The sequence below is a fragment of the Ramularia collo-cygni genome (assembly GCF_900074925.1).
Source record: "Ramularia collo-cygni strain URUG2 genome assembly, contig: RCC_scaffold18, whole genome shotgun sequence".
NCBI classification, from domain to species: Eukaryota; Fungi; Ascomycota; class Dothideomycetes; order Mycosphaerellales; family Mycosphaerellaceae; genus Ramularia; species Ramularia collo-cygni.
In genome coordinates this window covers 575,522-598,163 of record NW_019716272.1, presented here as the reverse complement: position 1 = coordinate 598,163, position 22,642 = coordinate 575,522, and the positions used below count along the sequence as shown (strand labels likewise).

The window sequence follows — 22,642 nt, the reverse complement described above, 5'->3', positions numbered from 1 at the left end:
TTCAAGAAGCCCAAGGCCGGTCGGAACGTCGGAGTGGAGCAGCAACATGCCGCGGGAAATCCCAGAGGGCAGTAAAACGCTCGAACCCAGCATGTCCCAATTCAGGATACCCCTGATCCATCGCCTAGCACCTAGCGGGGTTCTTCGAGCGGGAGCCTCTAACGGTCTCGACAGCGTCAACGAATGCAAGCTGCCTTAGATTAATATCCCTCTTATCAAAGTACCATGGGGTCTTGGACAGCGAGCGAAAACGAGCAGAAGAATGTTGGGAGTCACGTAAACAAATTTGCTCCTTGAGGCATACCTGAGAAGCGTGAGGAGACTGTTGGCGGATTGAATGCTGGTTAGGACGAGGAGACGAAAACAATGCACATGCAGTATCACATCAAGTCGTGAGACAGTTCTTGGTTCACGTTTAGTAAACTTGCAACACCACTACTTTTTCTTCCCCCCACCCCCCGAGGGAGCTTCAGTAGTCTTCGAACTCCCCGCCATCCAACCCGCCAGATCAAAGTTCTGCAGTGAATTTGCAGTACCGCTCGCACCCGTGAGTGGGGATTTGCTCGACATCTCCTCGAACTCGGCTTTGGTCTCGGCATCCACTGTTCACCGTACATTAGCATCTCCAACATTCCATGTATTATACTAGACGTACTATTCTCCATCAAATAAGGCATGCCAAAGATCATGACGACCGAAAACAGGCCCATCAATATCATAGGGTTCTTCAAAAAGCCCAATAGACTGAATCCTCCTCGTTCCTGGTAAAAATCCTTTGGCGCTGCAGCTCGGACTTGCACTGTGAGAGCACCCTTTCCTGCACCGTAAGAGGGACCTTTATTGCTCCACTCGTTCCCACGGAAAGTCTGCCATGCCTCGATTGTCTGGAGTTCCTCCTCTGCTGAAGCCGGTTGTTGGACATCGACACGGAGAGGAGCAAAGAAGTAGTCTCTCGAGTGGACTGTAAGGAGATAGCTGGCTTCGGGGAGATCGGGGAAGAGGAAGGTGCTATCGCGGCGTATGGGCGCGTCGTAGCGGACACCTGGAGGTCCTAGGAGAACGGCATGGGTTGAGGGTGGAAGGGTGCCCGGGTTGGGGAGATGTTGAGAGGCAGGTACGGCAACAGTGAGGTTTGCAGCAGAGGCCAATGCCGCGCCGGYGATGAGGAGGATTGACCGCATGTCGTTGAGTGTATATTGCTCGGTTCTATAAATGTCGATGGAGTGAGGTGATGCAGGAAGCTAGCGCCAGACTTTCAGCTGGTGCGACCACACTTCCACCACCTCGTTCCTCCGTACGCCATGCTGTGTTACTTCACGATAAGAGGACACAACGACAACCCGCCTACCCCCGGGGATAGAGACATGCAGCTAAAGAGGCGGTCGGCGGTTGAAAAAGTATATAGAAGCACAACATCTCCCATCGCCCTTCAATTCACATCCTTTGATCCGCCCACTCCCACTATGTCGTTGTTGCAATGCTACCTCCTAGCGCTTCCAAGAGAGCTCAGAGATCAAATRTACCTAGCAACAATGGAACAAACCTACTCTCCACCAACGCGAACTCTCCATACCATCCAACCCGCACACACCAATGAACAAATTTACCTCTGGTCGGAATCCTCGCCCTGGCGACCCCTCGAACTCTTCCTTGTAAATCACCAAATCCGCTCCGAGACCCAAAAACTCATATCCCAACTCTACAAGACAAATTCCATGTCCGCAACCCTCGACATCTTCGCCAAAGGAGCAACCTACACGCCCCGATTCACCTACCTAAACCTGGGTCTCCGGCCGCAATCTCAACTCAACTTAAATGTAAACCTCACGATCCTCTCGACAGAACATTTCCGCGCACATGGCGGCGTGACGGGTTTTGCATTCAAAACCCTCTTGAACTTTCTCAGTCGTTTCATCTTTCAAGGTCCCACATTCCTAGACCACAATCCTAAATTTCGCACTACAGGGCCGTTCTTCATCAAAACCTTGAATCTGCAGGTAGCCTTCCAGGACGATTATACGCCTGCAACATGGCCGAGGACTGTGCATGAGATTTTCCGGATGGTAAAGGGGCTTTCGATGCTAGATACCGCGCATTTGTATCTTGGAAAAGTCCGCGTCAGTGCGGATTATGGAGTGGATGGAGAGTGTGTTCACCGGGAGCAGGCATGGGCGGTGCAGCCAGTTGAGTCTGCAACATTGAAGGAGGAAGATTGGGCGGCTGTTGATTTCCATTTTGGGAAGGCGTGGGTGAAGAAGTATGCTTCTTGATCATGTCAATCGTAGTCGACAATCGATGCCTCTCTGCGGCGGAAAATGTATATTGATCTTGATGAACCACACTCTTTGATATAGTTCAGTCGTTTCAGTAATGTTTAGTATCGTAGACGATTTCTCATACCTGATGCTGAACGCTCGCAGTTTTGCCAGCCTCAACCAGAAATGTTTCGAATGCGCAACCGTCCCATCGTAAAGCCATTCCCAGACGCCGGTCAATATGCCCTCCGATATGCCATTTCATACCTAGGTAGGTATCGACTCCTCCTTTTCGCAGGACTCGATACGAGACATGCAAGTCTTGAGAATCTTCCCATCCAATCCATGCTTACGCTTTGTTTGCTATTCCAACTCCACGTCGCCTCGGCGATGTCTCTCGCAACAGCCGTTTACATGCTGATCCAAGCATAAAATGCATCGTCCGAGCGAGCCCGTGCGGGGAATCTGTTCTTCAATCCAGACATACCAACTACGATAGCTTCTGATAAATACGCTCATGTCGCGGTATCCGCCATGATATCATCCTCGTCTTCAACTTTGACGGATTGGACATCTTCACTCTTCATCTCCTTATTAAAGTCACTCGTGGCATCGCTTTCTGATCCCGAGTTGCTCGATTCTTCCAAAGTGTAGCCATCCGCCCGTTCCACCAGACTTGCATAGTAATCTTCCAGCGTTTCTGGCTTTGGCACAATTCTGTAGTCCACCCTCTGCAGTAGCTCCAGTTCTAGAGTCGCCAGCTCCGACACCGGTATGCCTCCGATACGGGCATATGTAGGATTTGTCCAAAASGAATCACTCAGGCCTTTGGCTGCAACAGTCGCCGCTGCAATGAGGAAACGGTGTACGGTGAGACTATTCACCGTGAAAGCTGGGTAGTCCGTGCAGAGCTTGTCGATGTAGAAGACCATGCTCAACATGATCGGTGGTGAAAGCGTTGCGTGCTGTATTAATCGTTGAAGATAGTCAGAGACGCTGATTCCAGGAGGCGCCCGAGAGTGAAATCTGGTCAAGCGACCATCACGCAGTGGTATCTGATCGTTGATCCGAATGAGCTCCATGAGCATGTTGGCAATCAGAACGCCCAGGTCCTTGGGATTGCATGTCTCATACTTTGACGGCATGACTTTCAGCGAGCCTGGTTCAGGCCTCGCTCTCTTAGGTGCGGCTGAATGTCCATGAGTGGAGCGCGCCTCTTGCAGTTCTGGATGCGCAGGTGCAGGTGTATGAGCTGCAGCCATGTGCGATGCAGTGTTTTTGCCGGGGACCTGAAACGCGGCGCCATCCGAGGCGCTGGACCCACTCATGGGCTCGGGGGAAGTGTCCGACTCTGATGCCCCTACCGACTCGGACACCGTCAAAGAGCCTTTCCTTTTCCGCGTGGTCACAGCGTCCCCACCCGGAGGCTTCCCCACGCCGGCAGCCAGCTTGGGTCCAGCAGTGGGAGGAAGGCCGTCCGGGCTGTACTGCGTCCCTACATCCACGTATCCCACGCTGCTACCACCAGCGCTGCCTGCCACGGAGCCGGTGGCGGAAGGTCTGCTCGCTGTGATCGGGATGGGCGCCGTTTCGACGGGCACATTGAAGGGACGCCGGGGCGAGTTGTAAATGTGCGAGCTGCGGGATGCAGGGCGGTGTGAAGCCGACGCCGTTGCCGTCGCGTAGTGGAAGGAAGAGGGTGAGGCATCCGGCGAGCGAAGCACAGTGCTCATAGTAGTGGAAAGTATGTCGCTTTCGGCATCTGCGCCTGTCGCATCTTCGAGGCTGGAGGGCACCGATTGGACAGAAGATGAGCAAACGCAGGGCGGTGATGGTTAGAGGGCGTCCAGCGTTCCGTAATGTGCAGAGTTTCTCAGGGCTAGTTCGGGAGTATTGTGGCACGAAGCAGGATGTTTAAAGATGAATCGATAGAGAGAGGCTCGCGCGACCACGTGCTTCGTCTGCTGCGAAGTGCGGCGTGCCCAAACCCCAGCAGGGCGTAGTGCCATGGGCCCACTCCCGAATGCGCGGCGTGCAGATGCAACCCGGTGGACGGCCCGATGATCAAAACTGTGCCTGATGATGCAAACGATGGTTCATCAACATTATTGAGCGAGGATGATAGGCGGTATGGAATCAAAAGAAGCAAACCAGCCACTGGCCACACCTACTTGTATGAACTGCAAGCGCAATGTGACGAGACGGGTCTTCGCCGACCCATGGTACAATCTGCGTCATTCGCGTTGCAAGACAATCGAGACCTTGGTCGGGCAGTTCAAGTCGTCGCACACAGACGACATGGAGGGAGGTTTGGGGAGGACGCGGAATATTCTATCGAGGCGATTTGTTTTAATGATGTTTGATGGGAGCAGCGTATGCAACACAAAGTTGGTCGAACCTGCATGCAATTCTCTCCTCGGCATCGAAGTTTGATGCTTACGAGTTTTACGAGATGTACATACCTACCTTACCCAGTTAGCGCCTTCTATACAACCTCACATCTACAATTACACCTTCAAGCATCAAACACTCATCCCATCATGGCCCATGATGCAATCGTGGCCTCCATCTCGGTTCTTCGCGATGTATCCGCATCATCCGAGCAGAAATTACACGTAGCCAGACATCTAAAGAACATCATTGTCGGCCAGGAGCAGAGGAAGGAAGCCGTCGTTAAGAATGGCATTGTTCAGCCACTCGCAGATCTACTATCCACAGCCCAAAAGGCCATCGGGAAACGAAAGGCTGAATCTCAGGGCGTGCCACTCAATCAGATTCATGAGTGGACCCCCGAAGATGAACTCAGACTCCAAGCTACTCTCATCATTGGAAGTCTCGCGGCCGGCGGAGCAGGCTTTCTTCATCCATTATGTGCGGCCAACATTCCAGGCCTTCTTGTAGATACCATGTCGGTTGATGACGGTGAAATGGACTCTCGACTCATTACCGCCGCCCTCCACGCACTCAAAGCGACGGCCATCTTCTGCTCAACCGCCGACGATGCTCTTGCCGACTACGATTTCTGGTCAATTGTCATCAACGGGACAACTCTATCAGACATGAACCGGCTTCTAGAGAAGGGCGACAAGCAACATGTGCGTCTCATAGCCGAAATCATATCCGTCATTCCCGGAGACAGAGACCGAGAGAGACACAAGTCGTTGGTCACTAATTGCGGCGTTCTCGACACCCTTTCGGCGCTGCTTGTCTCCCATACGATCAACATCAAGCTTTTGCATTACCGCGGTGATGCCTCCCAATACCCACCACCTCCTTCAGATGCCGACCTCCCCAGTATACTTGCAGCCATTGCCACCACCATTGAAGGGTCCAGCTATCGAGCTCATCGTTTCATCCTCGCGCCATGTGTATGGGATCTCTTTATGCGCACAGGTAACGATTCAAACGACCATCGCCAACAGTTTGGAGCTCGACAAGGTTTCATGAACCCACACGAGAGCTTGTTACCTGCACTGCACATTCCCGCAAACAGAACCATCTCGCACAACCCAGGATCCAACAACTTTCCTGCTTTGAAGACTTTGCACAATGGGAAATCTGGGAGCACCCAGTCTGGGGGCGTCTCACCAGTTGGAGATATAGACCATTCCAATGCTGTCTGTGGTTGGCTCCTCGTCTATGCTCGCAAAGCGTATGGTCTGCKGAGAGTCATAGCACTTCGACTTCTTGCTATCGTTGCATACGCAATCGAGGCCGACCCAGCCGGTCCTTCTCACAAGACAGAATTCGTGCAAAAGACTCGGGAGCGACAACGGCAGCTCGCATTATTGGCCGTACCACTGGCAGTTCAACTGGTGAAGGACGTCAACGAATCCAGCGGTGGGGAATGGAAAGATTCACCGCAAGATTCACGTCTTGTCAAGGAGCAGGCTTGTGCCGTGCTCGCTTTGCTGATTTCCTGCCACAAGGACCTACAAATTGCTGCCGTGGACGCAACAGCCATCAAGCAAGTCTGTCCAATCTTGAAGAAAAGCTTCGACAATGTGACATTGGCCAAACAAATGTGGTCTGCGAGGTCAAACGCGACAGTCAACCCAAACGCACCGGAAACGTGTCGCATGGGCAGTGCGACATTACCGTCAGAGATAGTCCATGCTCTGCGCTGCCGTCAGGGCGCTTTGAAGGCCATTGCGGCGCTTGCTGCTAACGAAGATATTCATCGCAAAGCCATCATCGACTCGGGCGTTGTCAGCTGTATCATCGATTCTATGAGGCCATTCGCTCCAAATGCCGCAGCTGACGCGCTGAGCCAGCGGAGTCAACTGGCACCAAAGGACGGCAATACAATCCCGGTCATAGTTGCAGCATGTGGCGCAGCGCTGTCCATGGCCCGCAGTGTCGCTGTATTACGCACTAGTCTTATTGACGGCGGCATTGCGAAACCCCTTGCACAACTCCTGAAGCATCCATCGCTAGAAATCCAGATTGCATCCACCGACGTCTGCTGCAATCTGCTCCAGGATTTCAGTCCTATGCGGGAGGACCTTTCAGACGCCGATGTGGTAAAGACGCTTGCCGAACACGCTCGAAGTAATTCACCGGCATTGAGGCTGTCCAGTCTCTGGGCGTTGAAGCACGTTGTCTATGGTTGCCCCAAGGAAGTCAAACTAAGTACGCTAGAGGAGCTGGGGACTGGTTGGCTTGTCGGCATAATCCAAGGCGAGCAGCGCGAAGTATCCTCCGGCAGCGGTGGGGTCAGCGTTGCCCTCAGCACACCCAATGCTGCCGGGGAGCAAGTTGACCTGCTTAACCCTTCTTCCATGGATGTCGACGAGCCGTCTGCACCCGAAGATGCTATGAATGATGACGAGGATGATGATGGCGAGGTCTTGTACGACGAGGCTTCTAGTACGCACTACCAATCGTCCTCGATTCGATCAACATTCAATCCGCCTACGCCCGCGTTCAACAGCAAACGCTATCTATCCTCTATTCGTGAGCGAGAAGAGAATGCTGAATACGTCGCTCGCAAACATGAGGCAGCGATCCAAAAGCACGCCATTGACTTTGTTAGAAACTTCATCCACGGGGAAGACTGTGCGGTACTTTCAGATCACCTCATGAACCAAATCGGCAGTGYCAAAGTCTACGACCTGTTGACAGCCAAATTGGCACMACTTCCTCGCACCATCTCTGGAGGACGTCAAATATACAACCCGACTGATCTAGTCCTCAGCACCATCCATGTTGTCATCCACCTAGCGAATGCTTCCCCGAAACACCGCCAAATGCTCATCGCGCAGAAACCTCTCCTCCAAGCTATGATTCCACATTTCAAGCATGATGATCCCCGCGTTCGCGTTATGTGCGTGTGGGCGGTAAACAGTCTTACCTGGATTGAAGAAGGGGACGACAGGCGGGATGCCTCATCGAGATTCAAGGAGTTGAGAGCGCTGGGGATTGAGGGTGCGGTGAGGGCGCTGGCTAATGATCTGAATCTTGATGTCAAGGAACGAGTCAAGACTGCGCTGAGACAGTTTGATTCATTATAGAATGATGAGAGGGAGATGGACTACAACTTTTTTGACCAGGTTTATGATTGATTGGGAGGGGAGACTCGGCGGCGAAGAGCTCTCATTTTGAGGAGGTAATTGCGACGAAGATGCTCATTCAGTCCACTACAACGAAAATTGGCGAGCATCAACTCGCCTCCCCTTCCAGCCCCAGCCCTAAGGCACCACTCTCTCGAGGCACTAGTATATATAGTGGCATGATCATTTGCTCCTTCTTCCACTGCTCTACCCCAGCAATTGTGGATTGATTGAGTCGTGCCATGAATGATTGCCCTGCTTTGTGAGGAGATGTAGAGATCAATGATTATACATTGGATTGTTATCGTGGTAGCAGATACGGTTGGAGCGACAGCAACGCCACTTTCAACACAATGCCATCTCTCATTTCAATTTCTCTGTAGTTCTATTCGACAAGCTTGCTCTTCCCTCCTCGCTATGCTTTCATTAAACGTAACATGCTAGAACGACCCTCCACGATCACCATGATACTGAATACGGCCGATTCGCCGCCTTCAAATGCAGCCATCATTTGGACCAGCAAAGTGCCGAGTTCGACACACCACACATCGTGCCAGATACCCGGTTTCGCCCCAGCGCTCTAACTCGTAGATGAAGTCATAGCCGCAATGGCGGCATTGACTGCTGCGATTCAGCTCGACTAGTTGATCGACGACCTGATGCATCTTCTGGTAGTTCTCCGCACTGGCGTTGCCACTCGTCTGGAGGATCTCCTTCTGGCGCTCTAGAGAAGCGATGGTGGCATTGTGGAGTAATTGCCTTGCTTGCAAGGTGTCGTTTCTCGACTGAGCAGCTACCAGTTCGGACTTCAGTTTGACCTTTTCAGAATTGAGACCACGCACGACACGCTCGTGACATTCTTCCTTCTCCTTCAGATCAATATCGCGCGAAGTCCGTGAAAGGACGAGCTCTCGCTGAAGTTCTGCTTTCTCGATCGTCCAGAGGCTCTTCACATCGGAGCTGTGCGCTTTGCTGTCGAGATATGCGGCATTCTTCTCGCAGCTGACATCATGTAGCTCGCGTTGCAGCTTGTGAATCTCTGAGCTGAAGTCTTGCACCACGTTGTCCAACTCGCTTTCGTGGTAACTTGTAACTCCTTCAAAGAAGCTCGAGGCAAACGCTCGAAGCTCGTGCTGCTCGAGCAAGCTACGAAGGAACTCCGGACTCGCGAGATACTTCTTCCGATTGCTGAGAGCTGTACCCAGAGCTTCTCGCCGGAGCTCGGTTGCCGCGTTTGACGGGTGGTCGTCCACGACCACTACAATGGCGATCAGGTCTCTCGAAGAAAGTGGTTCAAATCGTTCTCGTTCGAGCGAGAATTTGGCTACTGCCAGTTGCTCCAGATCTTCCAACTCATAGTGTCCTGCGGCCGCATGGACGCGTACATGGCTTGCAAGTCGATGCACAGCTTCGTTCGAAGCGTTCTCGTCGATTGAGAGAAGCGACAAAGCCTTAATCGCAGTGTCATCGCCAGGAACAATCGTTGCCATTGAGTCTGCCGGGTCGAAGGTGTAGTCTCCACGATACAGGTACTGGAACATCTTGTCCATAGTAGCCGCATCGAAGCGCGTGTGCTCGATGACTCGCATGTTGGCCTCCTGTACATGATTCCATTAGCTTTGCGGCAGAGCATTGGAGGCAAGAGTCCCACAATAATATTGTTGTCTACCTCCATCGCGAGAACCTCCGAGGCCGAGCATACTACGGCTCTATGGATGTGAAAAGACTTCTCGCCGCATCGGACGTGCAAATCTGCATATTTCGGGTTGAGAAACCTGCGCGTGAGGTCGACGGAGGGTGATGGCATGTTGAGAGCTGATGCGCAAACGTGCAATGCGATGGATGTCGGACGWAAGAGAGCGGAATAAGAAATTGATGTATGATATTCCTTCCCGGGATCCAGTGGGAGTGGGAGAGCGGCTGGTGGGCGCGACTAGCGTGAGATTTGTGCAGGTTTGGAAGGAGCCATGTCACAAGTTGAAGCGTAWCCGCCAGATGTCCGTTGACATCGCCATGCAGCCACTTACATGATGGACAAATCTCGCTCCATCACTTCCTCCGCCTTCGATAGACCTGCGGCTTTACTCGATCTTTCAACGCCTTGCTCCGCCACCAATAATTTCTTACTCCTCATTCCCCGTCATGGTCGACTCCATGCTGGACCGCGATTGCATCCTCTTTGCAAGTTCGCCACTGCCCGACCAAGTATCGGGATGATTACGACGGGCCTCCTGGAGAACTCGAAGATAGTCCTCTCTTAGCTTCAGAATATCCTCAAATAAGACCGTCGCTCTAGGGCAGAAAGACCAGGTTGTCCAGGGACCCCAGGCTCCAGAAATAACTCCACACCTCACCCATCTGCCGTCTCTTGCAACATCTGCTTGTGAAAACATCTGAACTGCGCCCACAGTGCAAACTTCGGGGGACTAAAGACTGGCCACAATTGGAGGAGACCACCTTTGCGCCCGCCTCATTGGTATACTCAGTATCGTCGGTCGTGGCTCTCAATCACTCAGCTTCTCTGCGCCTCGACACGGATGACGCGGTCGACATGACGCCAGCCTAGCATGAGCATCATCCATTCAGGACAGGTACCGCATGGGTGGCATGACTTCGACGTTTGACTCTCCTAACGTGAATCATGAAGAGGTGCTTGTAGCCCTGATGCTACAGCGCGTCAACAACAACATCTCGACAATGCCAAGGCTCTAATCTCTGAGCGGAACCGAACCGCGATTGCGCCATAAGGTAAGGCTCTTTTCAAGGTATTTCACGTGGCAATATACGCGACCTTTGTTCTTATCATAGCGATCTCTTGCATCTTCTGTTATTCTTTTGATTGCATTTGTTGGTGGGGGGCGACACAATCGGTTTGTTTTCCCGCCTTCGTCGACATACCTATTAGATCGACGATGTTGGAAACCGATGGTGCCAAGACTTCGAAGAATGCATACCCAGAAGAGCACGATGTCGACAACGAAGTCCGAGTTGGGGGTAGAGAGGAGATTGATCCGCATAGTGGCGTGAAACGAGGTCTGAAGAATAGGCATTTAAGTAAGTTGAAAAAAGTTGAGATGATTCTGGCAGGAGTCCCACGTTGTTGATATGGCTGGTTTGTTCAACGTGATCAAAGCCAAGCGACCTTGAGAGCGGCTCTCATCGATCTAGTCGTCAAGAACGCTTGTCAAATGAATGAATGATATAGCACGAGGAGACTCTAGGCGACGCGATCTCACATCTATAGCCCTACAAGTAACGATTTCTTGCTTCAAACAATCAAGAATGCACGCTGAAACTTTGCTCCCCCTTCTAGGCATGTTGGCACTCGCAGGTATTATCGGTCCCGGATTACTCGTCGGATCTGGTCGTGCTCTACAAAACGGAGGCCCTGCTTCATTGATCATTGGATTTGGAGTAATCGGAATCATCGCCTTTAGCATCATGCAGTCCCTCGGAGAACTCACCACTCTATACCCCAGCGGCGGATCATTTGTCTCTCTAGCCGAACGAATGGTAGACCGGTCATTTTCCGTTGCTGTGGGATGGAACTACTTCATCATCTGGGCTGCAGTCCTAGCTAACGAGTATAACGTCATCTCGAGCATTTTTGTCTTTTGGAGCGATCGGGTCCCAATCTGGGGCTACTTTTTGATTTTTTGGTCCGCTTTCTTGGCTTTTCAGCTGCTCGGCGTGGAAGCTTTTGGCGAGGTGGAATTCTGGCTGGCGCTTCTCAAGTTATTGGGTCTTACTGCATACTTCATCTTTGCCATCGTCTATGCTTCCGGTGGCCTCATCGGACAGCAGGAAGCTTTAGGATTCCGCTACTGGAAAGATCCTGGCGCGTTTAACAATAATGGGTTTCGTGGAGTAGCGGCGGTGTTCGTGTTCTGCTCGACATTCTATGCTGGAGTTGAGTCGGTGGCTGTCGCAGCCACAGAGACCCGGAACCCAGGCGTTGCTGTCCCTGCTGCCATTCGTCAAGTCTTTTTCCGGATCATCTTCATCTACATGKGCTCGGCGTTCTTCTTCGGCCTGAGCTGCCCTGCCAATGCAGACCAGCTCGTTGAGGGCGGCAGTCGCTCGTTGCAGTCTCCCATGACTGCAGCTATCCAGATAGCTGGGTGGGAGGGTGGAGTGCATCTTGTGAGCTCGTCCCAACGAGATCGAGAAGCTTCGCTAATGGGTATCCTTAGATCAACGCTTTCATCTTCGTAACATGTCTCAGCGCAGTCAACAGCTCCATCTACATCGGATCTCGAACGGTGCTTTACATGGCTCAGGGTGGYCAAGCTCCTCGCTTTCTAGGATGGACCAGCAAACGTGGCGTACCAGTGTTTGCGATCGTCTTGACCAATCTTTTTGGAGCATTATCGATGATGAATGTTAGCACCGGAGCCGCTAGAGCGTACGGATATATCGTCAACCTCAGCGGTTAGTTAGTAGCATCGCGATCTTGCACGATTTCAGGCTGACTTGTGATTCAGGAGTATCAACTTTCCTCGTTTGGGGAAGTATTTCCTTCATCCACATTCGCTTCCGAGCAGCGTGGAAGCAGCAAGGCAGACTTCCAAGCGAACTGCCATATCAGTCGATACTATATCCATGGAACGCTTATTCTGGCCTGGCAGCCAACATTTTCCTGGCTTTTGTGCAGGGCTGGAGCACACTGTCTCCATTCAACGCCGGAAACTTTGTTAGCGCGTACATCTTGCTGCCTCTATTCCCTATCATTTGGGTGCTATTCAGGGTCATCAACAAGACTCATATGCGACGATCAGATGAGATCGATCTCGATCGCGGAAGAAGAGAGGATCTTGATATACCAGAGTCGAAGCTGGCAATTGACGGGTCGAAGCTTCCGTGGTGGAGGCAAGCTCTTAGTAGCTTCTGATGGTTATCATGAGCGTGTAATAAGGCGATTGCAAGAATGTAGAATCTCCGTGTGAACTGTTCTACTGCAAGTCGCGCCCTCCAAGCTGGATCCCTACTGTGTCTGAGCAACCTGGTTAAACATTGAGTGACTGTATGTTGTTCTGAAGGGGTAAATTTCGTCTATTCATAAAATATGGCGACTTATAATGGACGACGAGCACAAAAGAGGCTCGTCATCGCCATAGACTCGTTTCAATGGGCTTTTGCTTCCTCGTCACTGTACACTCCACAACATCTCGGAATGCAAAGGTTGCAGCAATCTTGACGATGCCACTACTGCAGGAAAGGCAGATCCAGTGCATCTGTAATGCCCTCTGTAATGTTCGACAGCACGTGGGATCCTCCAGCAAGGGTCGCRAGTGTGCTTCCGAGAGTGCCAGCCGTGAGGGTAAGGCCCTCTGCAGCATTATCGGGGTTCGCAGCAAACATCTCAAGGATGTACTGGCCAAGGGTCATCAAAGTGATTTGAGTCTTGCTGGCTCTCCAACCAATGTTGAAGGGGAGTCTCTCCTTCTCGAACATCATCTTGATGTAGTCCAAACGTGCGCTGTTCTCAACTGGGCTTGACATGGTCTGAACGTAAAGACCAGTCTCTCCACTGCTGAGGAGAAACTGGAGAGCGCCGTAGGTGAATGTTGGGTTGCGAGCCTGGCTGTCTTGAATTCGAGAGTATCTTGCCTTTGAAGTAGTCGGGATGGTAGTCTTGGCGGCTCCGTGGAAGTTGGAGAGAAATTGGTTGAAGATCGTCTTGTTGAAGTCGTAGTTGTCGCCGAAGAAAGCATCTTGGCGAGACAACGAACCGTCGTGCTCGATAGGGAAGTTGTGCTAGGCTGAGTTAGCATACACAGTCTCCATGGTCCCTGCTTGCACGCCCATACCTGATCAAGATCACTCAAATCGAACTTTCCACTGCTTGGGAACGGCGATGACTGCAGACCAACAGCTCCAATGATGGACATGAAGTCGGCTCCCATATTCATACCCTCACGTCCACCTTTGACGAGCTGGGGAATGGTGATGTCCTTTCCATTGTGGTTCAAAAAGCCGTGGTTTGCGAGGGAGTTGAGGCCCGGGCAGGGAGATCGAGAATCACCATATCCAGCAGGCTTCCAGTCGAGCCATCTTGGGTCTGAATCGGGAGCGGCGCCACCGGCGAGCAGCGCTACAAGATCCAACGCCTGAGTGTTGACGATTGTGGCAAGGAATGCCAGGCTGGCGAGTGTAGTCTTCATGTTGGGCGGATGTGAGAATTCGTGATATGAATAAGAACGGCTTTAAACAATATAGCAGACGAACATCGATGTTACATACTGCCCTCTTCTGACAGGTCAGAGGGGGAACGATCGACATGATGAACGTGGCGGCGCCAGCCCCAGACGCCACTATAGAGTAGACGCTACAGAGCGTTGTAGAGAGCTTGTGCATCCATTTGGGGCAACTGATCGCTGAGAACAAGGAATTTCGTAGGGTCTCATTCGCTGTAGGCCGTAAGGTTGTAGCTAGAGTAGAAACAGAGTTGTACGCCGAGGCTATCTCTCGTCCGGCTGTCGTGGTTCCGGCGTTTGCCCTCCTTCTCAGTGTTCGATTTGAGATTCGAAAAGCCTATAACAATTGCTGTAGGATCTAGATCCTGGCTTTAGTGAGTTATTGCGGAAAATATGTGGAGACCAGTGTACAGTGCAGCTTTGGCACGTAAGCAGCAAGAGGGTGATCAGGATGAAAGAGAGGTTAGGTCTTGCAGAGGCACTTTCGTTGCTCGCTTCCAACAGAAGTTCCTTTCAAGGGCACTTGAGCGCCGAAAGCTTGCATATGAGCTTGCTTGAAGTCGTATTCGAGCCTTCTTGTTCGTCTCAGTTGTTGAAGCTTCATCGCCGCTCACACACTCCTTCACTGCCAAGGCGTTGGTTCGGCTGAATTCCAGAGGAATACTCGATCGGCAGATGAGAAGTTGAGGCTCTCGTGCTGAGAATGCTCTAGCAGCGCTTGGCTCATCTTACATGTTGAAAAGACTGGTGAATGGATGCGACAGGAGGTCAAAGTGGTGAAAAGACGACGACTGCAGAACTTCGGAGAGTGGCCGGCGAAGACATTTTAGCGTGCCATGGACTACGCGTGGCATTGCCGAGACCTCATCTCGTAAGAAAGGAGTGAGTACATGCTTCGACATCAACTTTGAGCCATCATGATGTTGTGAATTTCGTAGCGACAGCAGCCGCGGTGGCTGATTGAGCCGTTCATACCCTGGCTCCAGCTTCAAAAGTCGTCTCAAACCCTCAAGATGATGATCCAGAGGAAGCCAGTTCCGAAGCCCTCGCCAACAATTGTTCAGCAAAGGCTGGCCCATGAACACATCAAAGAGGTGATTGGAGACTGCCCAGTCGACAAGCCCGGCCCGCCATCATACCAATCCGACACTGAAGACTCGCTGCTGGACTGCTACCTCGTATCGAGTGCGGAAGAGCCTCCCAAGCATTTTCCGGACAAGATCGACTTTGATATTGAGGTTGCATCTGTCTTGAGTGATCCCGATGTGGTCCAAGCAAGTCCAGCAGAGTCCAGATCTGCAAGAGTGAAGCAGACTTTGGAAACAGCTTTCAGCGATGCAAAGTACTTCGCCGGTGGTCTAATCTCTCACCCGCACGAGTCAACTCGCCATTACACCATCCTTCGACATTCCCTAGGCTTGATCTACTATCGAGGACCAATGACCAACGTGGTGATTACTATCTTCTCAGATCAGTCACTCCCTGCCGATCGGACCATCTGGTTGCAGAAGAGGGGCTTCTMAGGGAAAACAGGCCTTGCCGTTGGAGCAGCCCTAGGCACTAGAAATGCCTGGATTGATGTTACCCCGATCGCTCAGATCACGCCGGACCAGGTGTCGAAAGACCAGGAGCGAGCTTGGCAGCGCGATATCCTGAGCTTCACAAAGAAGGCGCGGGATCTGAAGCATGTCCGTGACCATACTCCTCGCGAGACCAATCTCATTCGCATTCCACATGTTGCCGAGGATGGGTATTTTCGAATTGTCGTCTGCTCGGGCCGCAAGGTTCTGTGTCCTAGTCCGACCTTCCGCTATGCTTCAACTTCGACAGATCCAGGATCGCTAAGAGGAGCTTCTCTGTTGACCTTGCCATTGGAGGTGGGTCTGAAGGTCGGTGTTAGAGTCGCTGCTACTGCTGCCAGTGCTGCTACGCATCACACGTTAAGGCCAGCTACAGCCGTAGCGCAAACGGCATCGAAGCAATTGGACTGGGCCCCGATGCACTGGATTGGAGTCAGAGGAAGTTCTGCGAGTCTAGAAACAGATGGAGGATGCTCTGTTAAAAGGTGACGCCAATGTGCCGGAGGTAGGTATGAACGGGACATCGATACGTTGCTGGCATGCGCAACACTGATGTAACGTAATGTAGCAAGACATTACAGCTTGGCCGTTTCGGCAAAAGAGAACAAGTTGCGACCTTTTCCGTCACTCTTAACTCTCCCACTCTTACTGACCTGTTCTTCCTCCCAACTACACAGCTCCTGCAAGGTCTGCTCGTCGGCATGATTGGCCAAGAACCTCTGGCCATTCGACTTCAGTCTCCCTACGATGTGGCCTCTCTCTGGTTTGCCGTTTCGGTGGTAGTCGACCGTGTATGTCTAGATCGAGTGTAAGATTTTTTACGTTTCGTGTGGCACAAAAATGAACTCACTTCAATGGTAGCATCTCCTTCGGCTATTTCCACAATCTTCGGCACGTGCACATCCGTGACGTACTTCGGGAGTGGACTGTCGTCGGGATACGGAAGACYATCGCTCCGTGGGCTGCGCGAGAGGCACACAACGTGCTGATAAGTCACCCAACCGCCATTCGCGAGGATCAAACCAGTCTTGCCTTTACCATCGCGTAGTTGTCGCGTCATCTCCGTGATAGCCTAAGAGGCCGGTCAGTAGTGTACTAAAATGACATTACAGTAACTTACATGTAGCGAATAATTGTTCCCAGCACCTCCAAATGAGGTCAGCCCGCCGAGTAGAGTGAGTGGCTTCTTCGAACCTGTCTTGGCAAGCCCGAGGTGATGACAGGCGAGTTTGGGGACGATGGGGAAACAGCTGCGTAAAGTTAGCCATCCATTCAGTATTGCGGAATCAAAAAAAAATGTGCTGACGAGTAAATGTCGTAAATGTCAATATCGTCTTTGCTGATTGATGAGGCTTCCATTGCGGCGTCTAGCGATCTGGAAATAGCTGGACTCCACCAGAAAGTAGGACGCTGCCAGACTAAAGATAGAAGGTCAGCWAATCGAGTAGAAAATTGCGAATGGCGGTCAGTACTTACAATCGGTACTATCTTGGGTGCCTGCTCCACCGAGGGGGTAGATCCATTTGCTACGAGGAATACCCAATTCTCTTGCATATTCGGTAGATGTAACTATACAGGCGGCAGCAAGATTGACTGTGTTGAAAGCATTCATCAAAAGAGGATCTGCGCTGTCAGCCAAATGCCACCTCTCTTGAATGGATTATACGAACAGGGAAAACATATCATTCGGTTGCGTTTGGAAACAGTTCCAATGCTCTCGGCCGTCTCAGCTGCAGCAGGATAACCCCAAGCATAGGGATTCTTCTCTGCCACTTTTGCGAACTCTGCGTACAGCTCGGCACTTTCAACATGGTTTTCTTTAATAGATTGGTTCCGATGTGCGCGGAATGCGTTCTCGTAGAGAGGGTAGAGCTGGATTGGGTTTCCGATGCCATGGCGGGCCCCATAGCCTACAAAGTTCATCAGCAATTGGGAAGAACGTTGACAAGGCGGAAGATGTATGTACTTGGTTTCAGCTCCCTATTAGAAGCTGAGAATACTCCGCTCACGTCTTCGTTGGGTGTGGACCAGCCTGGCGGGGGCATTTTCTTCGCAGCTGCACACGCGGTCACTGCTACCGTCAATACCCATGCGATTGATCAGTCCCAGTCATGAAATCTTACAAGAAGCCAAAGCCTCTCCGCCAGTGACAACAGCCAGCTTGCTTTCTCCCGTAGATATTCTTCGACTAGCATTGTCGAGCAAGAGCGCTGGTTGGTTCCCACCGTGTTCGGCAGAGTAGCCTTTGTGTAGTGGATTACATGACAGCTTCTCTGCAATCAGAGTCGGATAGTCACACGGCCAGGTCCAGCTTCTTGTAACATCGATGCTGTCGATCGAAGACTGTAGGGTTGCAAGTGCAGAAGCATCAAGTCCGGTGTCTTTAATCGCATCTTGAATGGCGAGAATCATCAACTGGAGTGGCTCAATGGCATCTTCGACTTTCTTGGATCGATTGATGATGTCGCCAACGCCGATGATTACGGGAGTCTTTCTGGAAGGTCGAGACATTGTTTGACAAGTGATGGATCTTGATCAAACTGGATGGATCTTACATGTATCATAGGTAGGTTGTCATCCATCTGCGTTGATGTTGTTTACCGAATTCGCGGAGGGACCTGGTTCAACATCCGAGGTTCTTGCCTCGGCCTCGAAATCTTACTCTTCTTCTAACACATTGACTCCGGTCGGCATTTGTCTTCCTAGCATCATCATCATCATCACCATCATCTCATGGCAATTTCTACAGCCTGGAAAACGACAGCGTGATAGCAACGGGGAGGCATGGTCGGATTTCGCCGGCGGAGAGAGAAGGAGCGTTCAGCGTCTCAGAGACTAACTAGCTCTCAGCACCACCCCCCTGATGGAATATGCGGACGCCTTTCGATGATGGTGTCACGATCCCAGAGATGAAAAGTGAGAGATAAGGCATCATACCTAGTAGTACCATGCTGAACCTCATGTTCTCGGTGAGTCAACGAGTTCCATGCCGCGAATCAACCCCGGGGTTAGGGAATTACAAAATGCCGCCCGCCCTTTTTGCACTCGCGAGTCGCGACAACGACGACGGTAGGGTTGGGTCGGCCTATAAGGACGGCCCCATCGCTCTTCTCTGCTTGCCCTCTGCTGCTTTACTTCGTTCAGCCACTTCGATCAGCAAAACAACTCTACCAACGGCTCAGCAACATGACCAAATCACTTGTTCTCATTACTGGCGGCAACAATGGCTTAGGGTACTATGCCACACAACAACTCGCCGCCTCTGGCAACTACACGGTCCTGATGGGTAGCCGAGACCACAGCAGGGCCGAGAAGGCCATTACGGCTCTCCTCGAAGATCAGTCCATGAAGGTAACTGCTGGCGATGTTCACCCTGTTCAAATCGACGTCACATCCGACGAGTCCATATATGCAGCCGCAAAACATGTCCGAGAGACGTACGGATACCTCGACATTCTCATGCTCAATGCGGGAATTACTCAACAGCAAGCCGAGACCGAAGACTCGCCTTCGCTGCGCCAACTCTACCACAATCATTTTGACACAAATCTCTTCGGCGCAGCTGTCACGCTTGAAGCATTTCTTCCACTTCTACGCGAATCAAAGGCTCCTGGTGGCAAGCGTATTGCTTTCACTTCTTCGGGCCTTGCTTCTTTCAAGCTCGCAGACAATGGCCCAGCGAGCTGTACTGCGTCACTGTATCCCATTTATCGAAGCACAAAGACGGCCATGAACATGATCATGCTTGGCTATGCGAAGCAGCTGGAAGGGGAAGGATTTGTCGTCAGCTGCTCAGATCCTGGGTATTGTGCGACCGACATCAACGGCCACCAGGGCATGAAAGACCCGAGGGAAGGGGCCAAGGCGTTGGTGAAAGCCGCAACTGGCGACAAGACCAAAGTACATGGAGGCGTGGTGAATGAAGAGAATGACGAGCGTTTGCCGTGGTAGTACAGCGGGCACAGAATTTCCGGGCACTGGCGTGGAATGATAGATAGAAGGGAACTCAGCTCGACACGGTGGCCACTAGCTCCTTTCAAGACGGGGTTATGGGCATCTTTCTGTTCCTGCTGTGATGTGTCAATGGACCGTAAAAAGCCATGATGTACTCGGACGAAATGACGAAGAAGAAAATAGCAAACGGGTCTCCTATAGTACATGCCCCACTACTTTATTCTCGCGTGCATTTCGCGTTTGCGCTAACGCGATGCGCTTCTGCCTTTCAATCTCACCTCAATTCAATGGACGACCCTGATCTCGACACAACATCGGGTCTCACGATGCCAGCGCTTGAGACGAACAATGACAATGTGCCCACACTCCCTGTACTGGCCACTAAGCGTGTAGCAGAAGCAGTCAAGTTCCCTTTCACGGCTTATTCCCATGCCCACGATCTTCTTGCCATTGTCACGGAGCCCTCAGAAGTTACAGTGTTCCGAATTGTCAGCGGACAGATTGCATTCTCAATCAAGCGCGGCAAAGATGGTGAGGCAAATGTGACGGCTCTGGCTTGGAAGGTTGATGGGACATGCTTGAGCGTAGGCTGGAGTGATGGTACCTTTGAGATCTACGATGGCGGCAGTGGGCGGAGCGTGCATACGACGTCGATCAAAGGAAGCGAGAGCGACGATGCCCGCGAATGGAGACTTTACTTCTCGTCGCAGGGCAGAGATGTGAGAGGAAAGGAAATCTCGCCTGCAACGTCTGCGGGGAAAGCGCAAGGGAAGGTGGTCTGTTTCGGCTGGATGGGCCATGAGGTTGGAAGCAGCAAGACGAAAAATGAAAAGGACGAGGATTTCACGACTGATGATTGGTACGACGATATCGACGAACATGACTCGAGTGGAACAGGAATGAAAGGCAGCGGTGCTGGGATGATGGAGCTTCCCAGAGCCATCGCAACACTGGACGTCACAAAGGTTCTCCCACGGCTGGCTGCAGTTCCCGTGTCTCAAACTACCTTTAAGCCAGGTCCGGACGGAATCAAGTATGCCAATCAGGCAACTACAGATGCCGTATTCGACGCGCAAAAGGAGCCTAACCCAGATCTAGTCGAAAGTCTGATCGCTGCCCAAGATGATGGGGCGGTCGATATACTGCTCGACGAGACTGTCAGGATCGGCACCCTTAACATCGGAGGCGAGCCCATTATGCACGCGGCACATCCCGGCAGTCCAAGTCATGTCGTGCTGAGCAAAACGGATGGCTCTGGCTTGCAGCTAAGTTGTATTGATCTTCCTCTTTCGACTTTCAGTGGAGCTGTGCTTCATGTCATCGCGAGCAACACCAAAAGGATACAAAGTCAACTTGACTACATCGTATACACACTTCGATGCATTGAACACGACTACAATAGTGGTGTCGAAATGCCCAATCGCTATTTAAGTCTCCTAGCGGAAGAGCTGGAGAATGACGAAAACCAAGATCCCATATTTCATTTCTACCATTTGGCAATGACGGGATCGTTCAACAGCTACTTTCTTGAATGGTTGAGAGACATGGTCAAAGACACTGGCCTCAAACGATGGGAGCCGAATGTGAACACCATGTATCTAAACATGTCCAACCATCTCTTCATCAATCTTTTACCAGCACTGGATCGAATTACTGTTGCCATTACAACACTTCGAGGCTACRCACGACTCCACGATGGCTCGAGCAAGTTTGACGTGCCACCTCAGCTATTCAGCAACATACTGGAGCATGTAGACAGTCTTCGGCTGGTTGCACACCGAATGCAATTAATCGTCATGGCTGAGCACAAGCAGTTCCGGGCGTTCATCAAGTGGCTCAGACTGCAGCTAGACCTTGCTATTGCAGGTCCACACTCGCAAAGCGCATTGGAGACGGAGGAGCGCGAAGTGCCAGGCATGGACTATGGACTGATTCTGGCTTACATCAAACATACCTTGCTAGACAGCAAGGTCTCCATGCACATTCAGAGCCGTCCAGGCATGGAAGGACATTTCGACATGAAGAATCTGGACACTGTGCTGCAATTGAAAGCCATGAGCTATGAGCGTTCAAAGGAGGCTCTCGTCCGTTTGGAAGCACTGAAGGACGGCGAGACGCTTACCATGAAAGATGTTGAAGATCCCATGGTCTTGCTCAACATACCCGCCTTGGCCGCGGCCTTGGTGGGCAGTGTTCGGACAGCATTACAGCGCATCACAGAGTGGCAAAGCAGAATGCTAGTCCCTCCCACTATCATTCCTCTAAACTGTGGAGAGACTACCGCGGTAACAGATATGATTCATTTTCCGGCCCAAGAGAAGGGCAGCGACGTCGAGTCCACTAATACACAACTTCTTGCTGTGGACGCCGACAAACCAAGCAGCATCCAAGTCATATCCGTCATTCGCTCCCCTTCGACCAGCACYAACCCCAGCCGCCGTCTCACAGCGAGCACCACCGCGCTCCCACCTCCCCATGAATTCTCGACAGAACACTCCTTTTCATCCGGCACGATCCTCACCGCGAAATGGATCCCACACGAAGCATCATCGTTCATTACTCTGATTCGGGCTTCGGAAGGTGACGACGCTACAGGACAAGTAAGCGTCACAAGACATCGCTACGTTGCGGAAGAGCTGGAATCAGAAGTTCTGCATCGCTTTCCCTTGGGATTCAAAGCGGATGAAATGGTAATTGGTGGACGGAAGGGCAAGGTTCTTTGTGTGGTTTTCGGGAATGCGAGACGGGAGTGGAGGGYTCTGGATCTTGAGGCGGCAGGTAGAGCAAAGCCGAGTGAAGGAGGGGAGGATTATATGGATTTAGAAGAGCACTTTTGAGAGGAGTCTTGAGACGGTGTGCATGAGTCAAGCACATGTTCGGCTACCCATACACAGAGTGGTGGTGTAGGTCAAATAGAGCGGCGCAACTCCAACACACGAGTCCACGTGGGTTTTTGGAAAGGCCGGTTTTTAATTTTTCATTTAAACAACGACTATCCACAAGAAAGACAATGGCWCGCTGTAAGAATGCAGCAAGCGACCGTGGTATCGTAGGCAAGGTATCTCAAAATCTCAAAACACTGTCACATCTCTCACCATATCGGA

General features: G+C 51.7%; 11 protein-coding genes; 6 read left to right on the top strand and 5 right to left on the bottom strand.

Annotated features, from left to right (window-relative positions):
- Nucleotides 1-435: 435 nt before the first annotated feature.
- RCC_09652 (uncharacterized protein) lies at nucleotides 436-1,181 on the bottom strand (the record flags this gene model as incomplete). XM_023774893.1 has 2 exons in its annotated part: nucleotides 436-602; nucleotides 656-1,181. 2 exons carry the CDS (start codon nucleotides 1,179-1,181, stop codon nucleotides 436-438), a joined length of 693 nt encoding a protein of 230 aa, XP_023630661.1.
- A 351-nt stretch (nucleotides 1,182-1,532) lies between these two features.
- On the top strand, nucleotides 1,533-2,270 carry RCC_09651 (uncharacterized protein; the record flags this gene model as incomplete). Its single annotated transcript, XM_023774892.1, has 1 exon — nucleotides 1,533-2,270. One exon carries the CDS (start codon nucleotides 1,533-1,535, stop codon nucleotides 2,268-2,270), a length of 738 nt encoding a protein of 245 aa, XP_023630660.1.
- A 500-nt stretch (nucleotides 2,271-2,770) lies between these two features.
- Nucleotides 2,771-3,988, bottom strand: RCC_09650 (uncharacterized protein; the record flags this gene model as incomplete). Its single annotated transcript, XM_023774891.1, has 1 exon — nucleotides 2,771-3,988. The coding sequence occupies one exon, from the start codon at nucleotides 3,986-3,988 to the stop codon at nucleotides 2,771-2,773; it is 1,218 nt and encodes a 405-aa protein (XP_023630659.1).
- Nucleotides 3,989-4,795: 807 nt separating this feature from the next.
- RCC_09649 (uncharacterized protein) lies at nucleotides 4,796-7,768 on the top strand (the record flags this gene model as incomplete). Its single annotated transcript, XM_023774890.1, has 1 exon — nucleotides 4,796-7,768. The coding sequence occupies one exon, from the start codon at nucleotides 4,796-4,798 to the stop codon at nucleotides 7,766-7,768; it is 2,973 nt and encodes a 990-aa protein (XP_023630658.1).
- Nucleotides 7,769-8,301: 533 nt separating this feature from the next.
- RCC_09648 (uncharacterized protein) lies at nucleotides 8,302-9,614 on the bottom strand (the record flags this gene model as incomplete). XM_023774889.1 has 2 exons in its annotated part: nucleotides 8,302-9,405; nucleotides 9,459-9,614. 2 exons carry the CDS (start codon nucleotides 9,612-9,614, stop codon nucleotides 8,302-8,304), a joined length of 1,260 nt encoding a protein of 419 aa, XP_023630657.1.
- Nucleotides 9,615-10,719: 1,105 nt separating this feature from the next.
- RCC_09647 (probable amino acid transporter) lies at nucleotides 10,720-12,698 on the top strand (the record flags this gene model as incomplete). XM_023774888.1 has 4 exons in its annotated part: nucleotides 10,720-10,861; nucleotides 11,121-11,950; nucleotides 12,001-12,238; nucleotides 12,292-12,698. 4 exons carry the CDS (start codon nucleotides 10,720-10,722, stop codon nucleotides 12,696-12,698), a joined length of 1,617 nt encoding a protein of 538 aa, XP_023630656.1.
- Nucleotides 12,699-13,012: 314 nt separating this feature from the next.
- Nucleotides 13,013-13,971, bottom strand: RCC_09646 (related to chloroperoxidase; the record flags this gene model as incomplete). XM_023774887.1 has 2 exons in its annotated part: nucleotides 13,013-13,564; nucleotides 13,618-13,971. The coding sequence occupies 2 exons, from the start codon at nucleotides 13,969-13,971 to the stop codon at nucleotides 13,013-13,015; spliced, it is 906 nt and encodes a 301-aa protein (XP_023630655.1).
- A 1,046-nt stretch (nucleotides 13,972-15,017) lies between these two features.
- Nucleotides 15,018-16,073, top strand: RCC_09645 (uncharacterized protein; the record flags this gene model as incomplete). The annotated part of the gene is made up of 1 exon (XM_023774886.1): nucleotides 15,018-16,073. One exon carries the CDS (start codon nucleotides 15,018-15,020, stop codon nucleotides 16,071-16,073), a length of 1,056 nt encoding a protein of 351 aa, XP_023630654.1.
- Nucleotides 16,074-16,159: 86 nt separating this feature from the next.
- RCC_09644 (uncharacterized protein) lies at nucleotides 16,160-18,095 on the bottom strand (the record flags this gene model as incomplete). XM_023774885.1 has 8 exons in its annotated part: nucleotides 16,160-16,381; nucleotides 16,435-16,656; nucleotides 16,705-16,834; nucleotides 16,891-17,002; nucleotides 17,061-17,207; nucleotides 17,255-17,494; nucleotides 17,551-17,655; nucleotides 17,708-18,095. 8 exons carry the CDS (start codon nucleotides 18,093-18,095, stop codon nucleotides 16,160-16,162), a joined length of 1,566 nt encoding a protein of 521 aa, XP_023630653.1.
- Nucleotides 18,096-18,770: 675 nt separating this feature from the next.
- RCC_09643 (related to dehydrogenases with different specificities (related to short-chain alcohol dehydrogenases)) lies at nucleotides 18,771-19,535 on the top strand (the record flags this gene model as incomplete). The annotated part of the gene is made up of 1 exon (XM_023774884.1): nucleotides 18,771-19,535. One exon carries the CDS (start codon nucleotides 18,771-18,773, stop codon nucleotides 19,533-19,535), a length of 765 nt encoding a protein of 254 aa, XP_023630652.1.
- Nucleotides 19,536-19,864: 329 nt separating this feature from the next.
- On the top strand, nucleotides 19,865-22,375 carry RCC_09642 (uncharacterized protein; the record flags this gene model as incomplete). Its single annotated transcript, XM_023774883.1, has 1 exon — nucleotides 19,865-22,375. One exon carries the CDS (start codon nucleotides 19,865-19,867, stop codon nucleotides 22,373-22,375), a length of 2,511 nt encoding a protein of 836 aa, XP_023630651.1.
- Nucleotides 22,376-22,642: the final 267 nt, after the last annotated feature.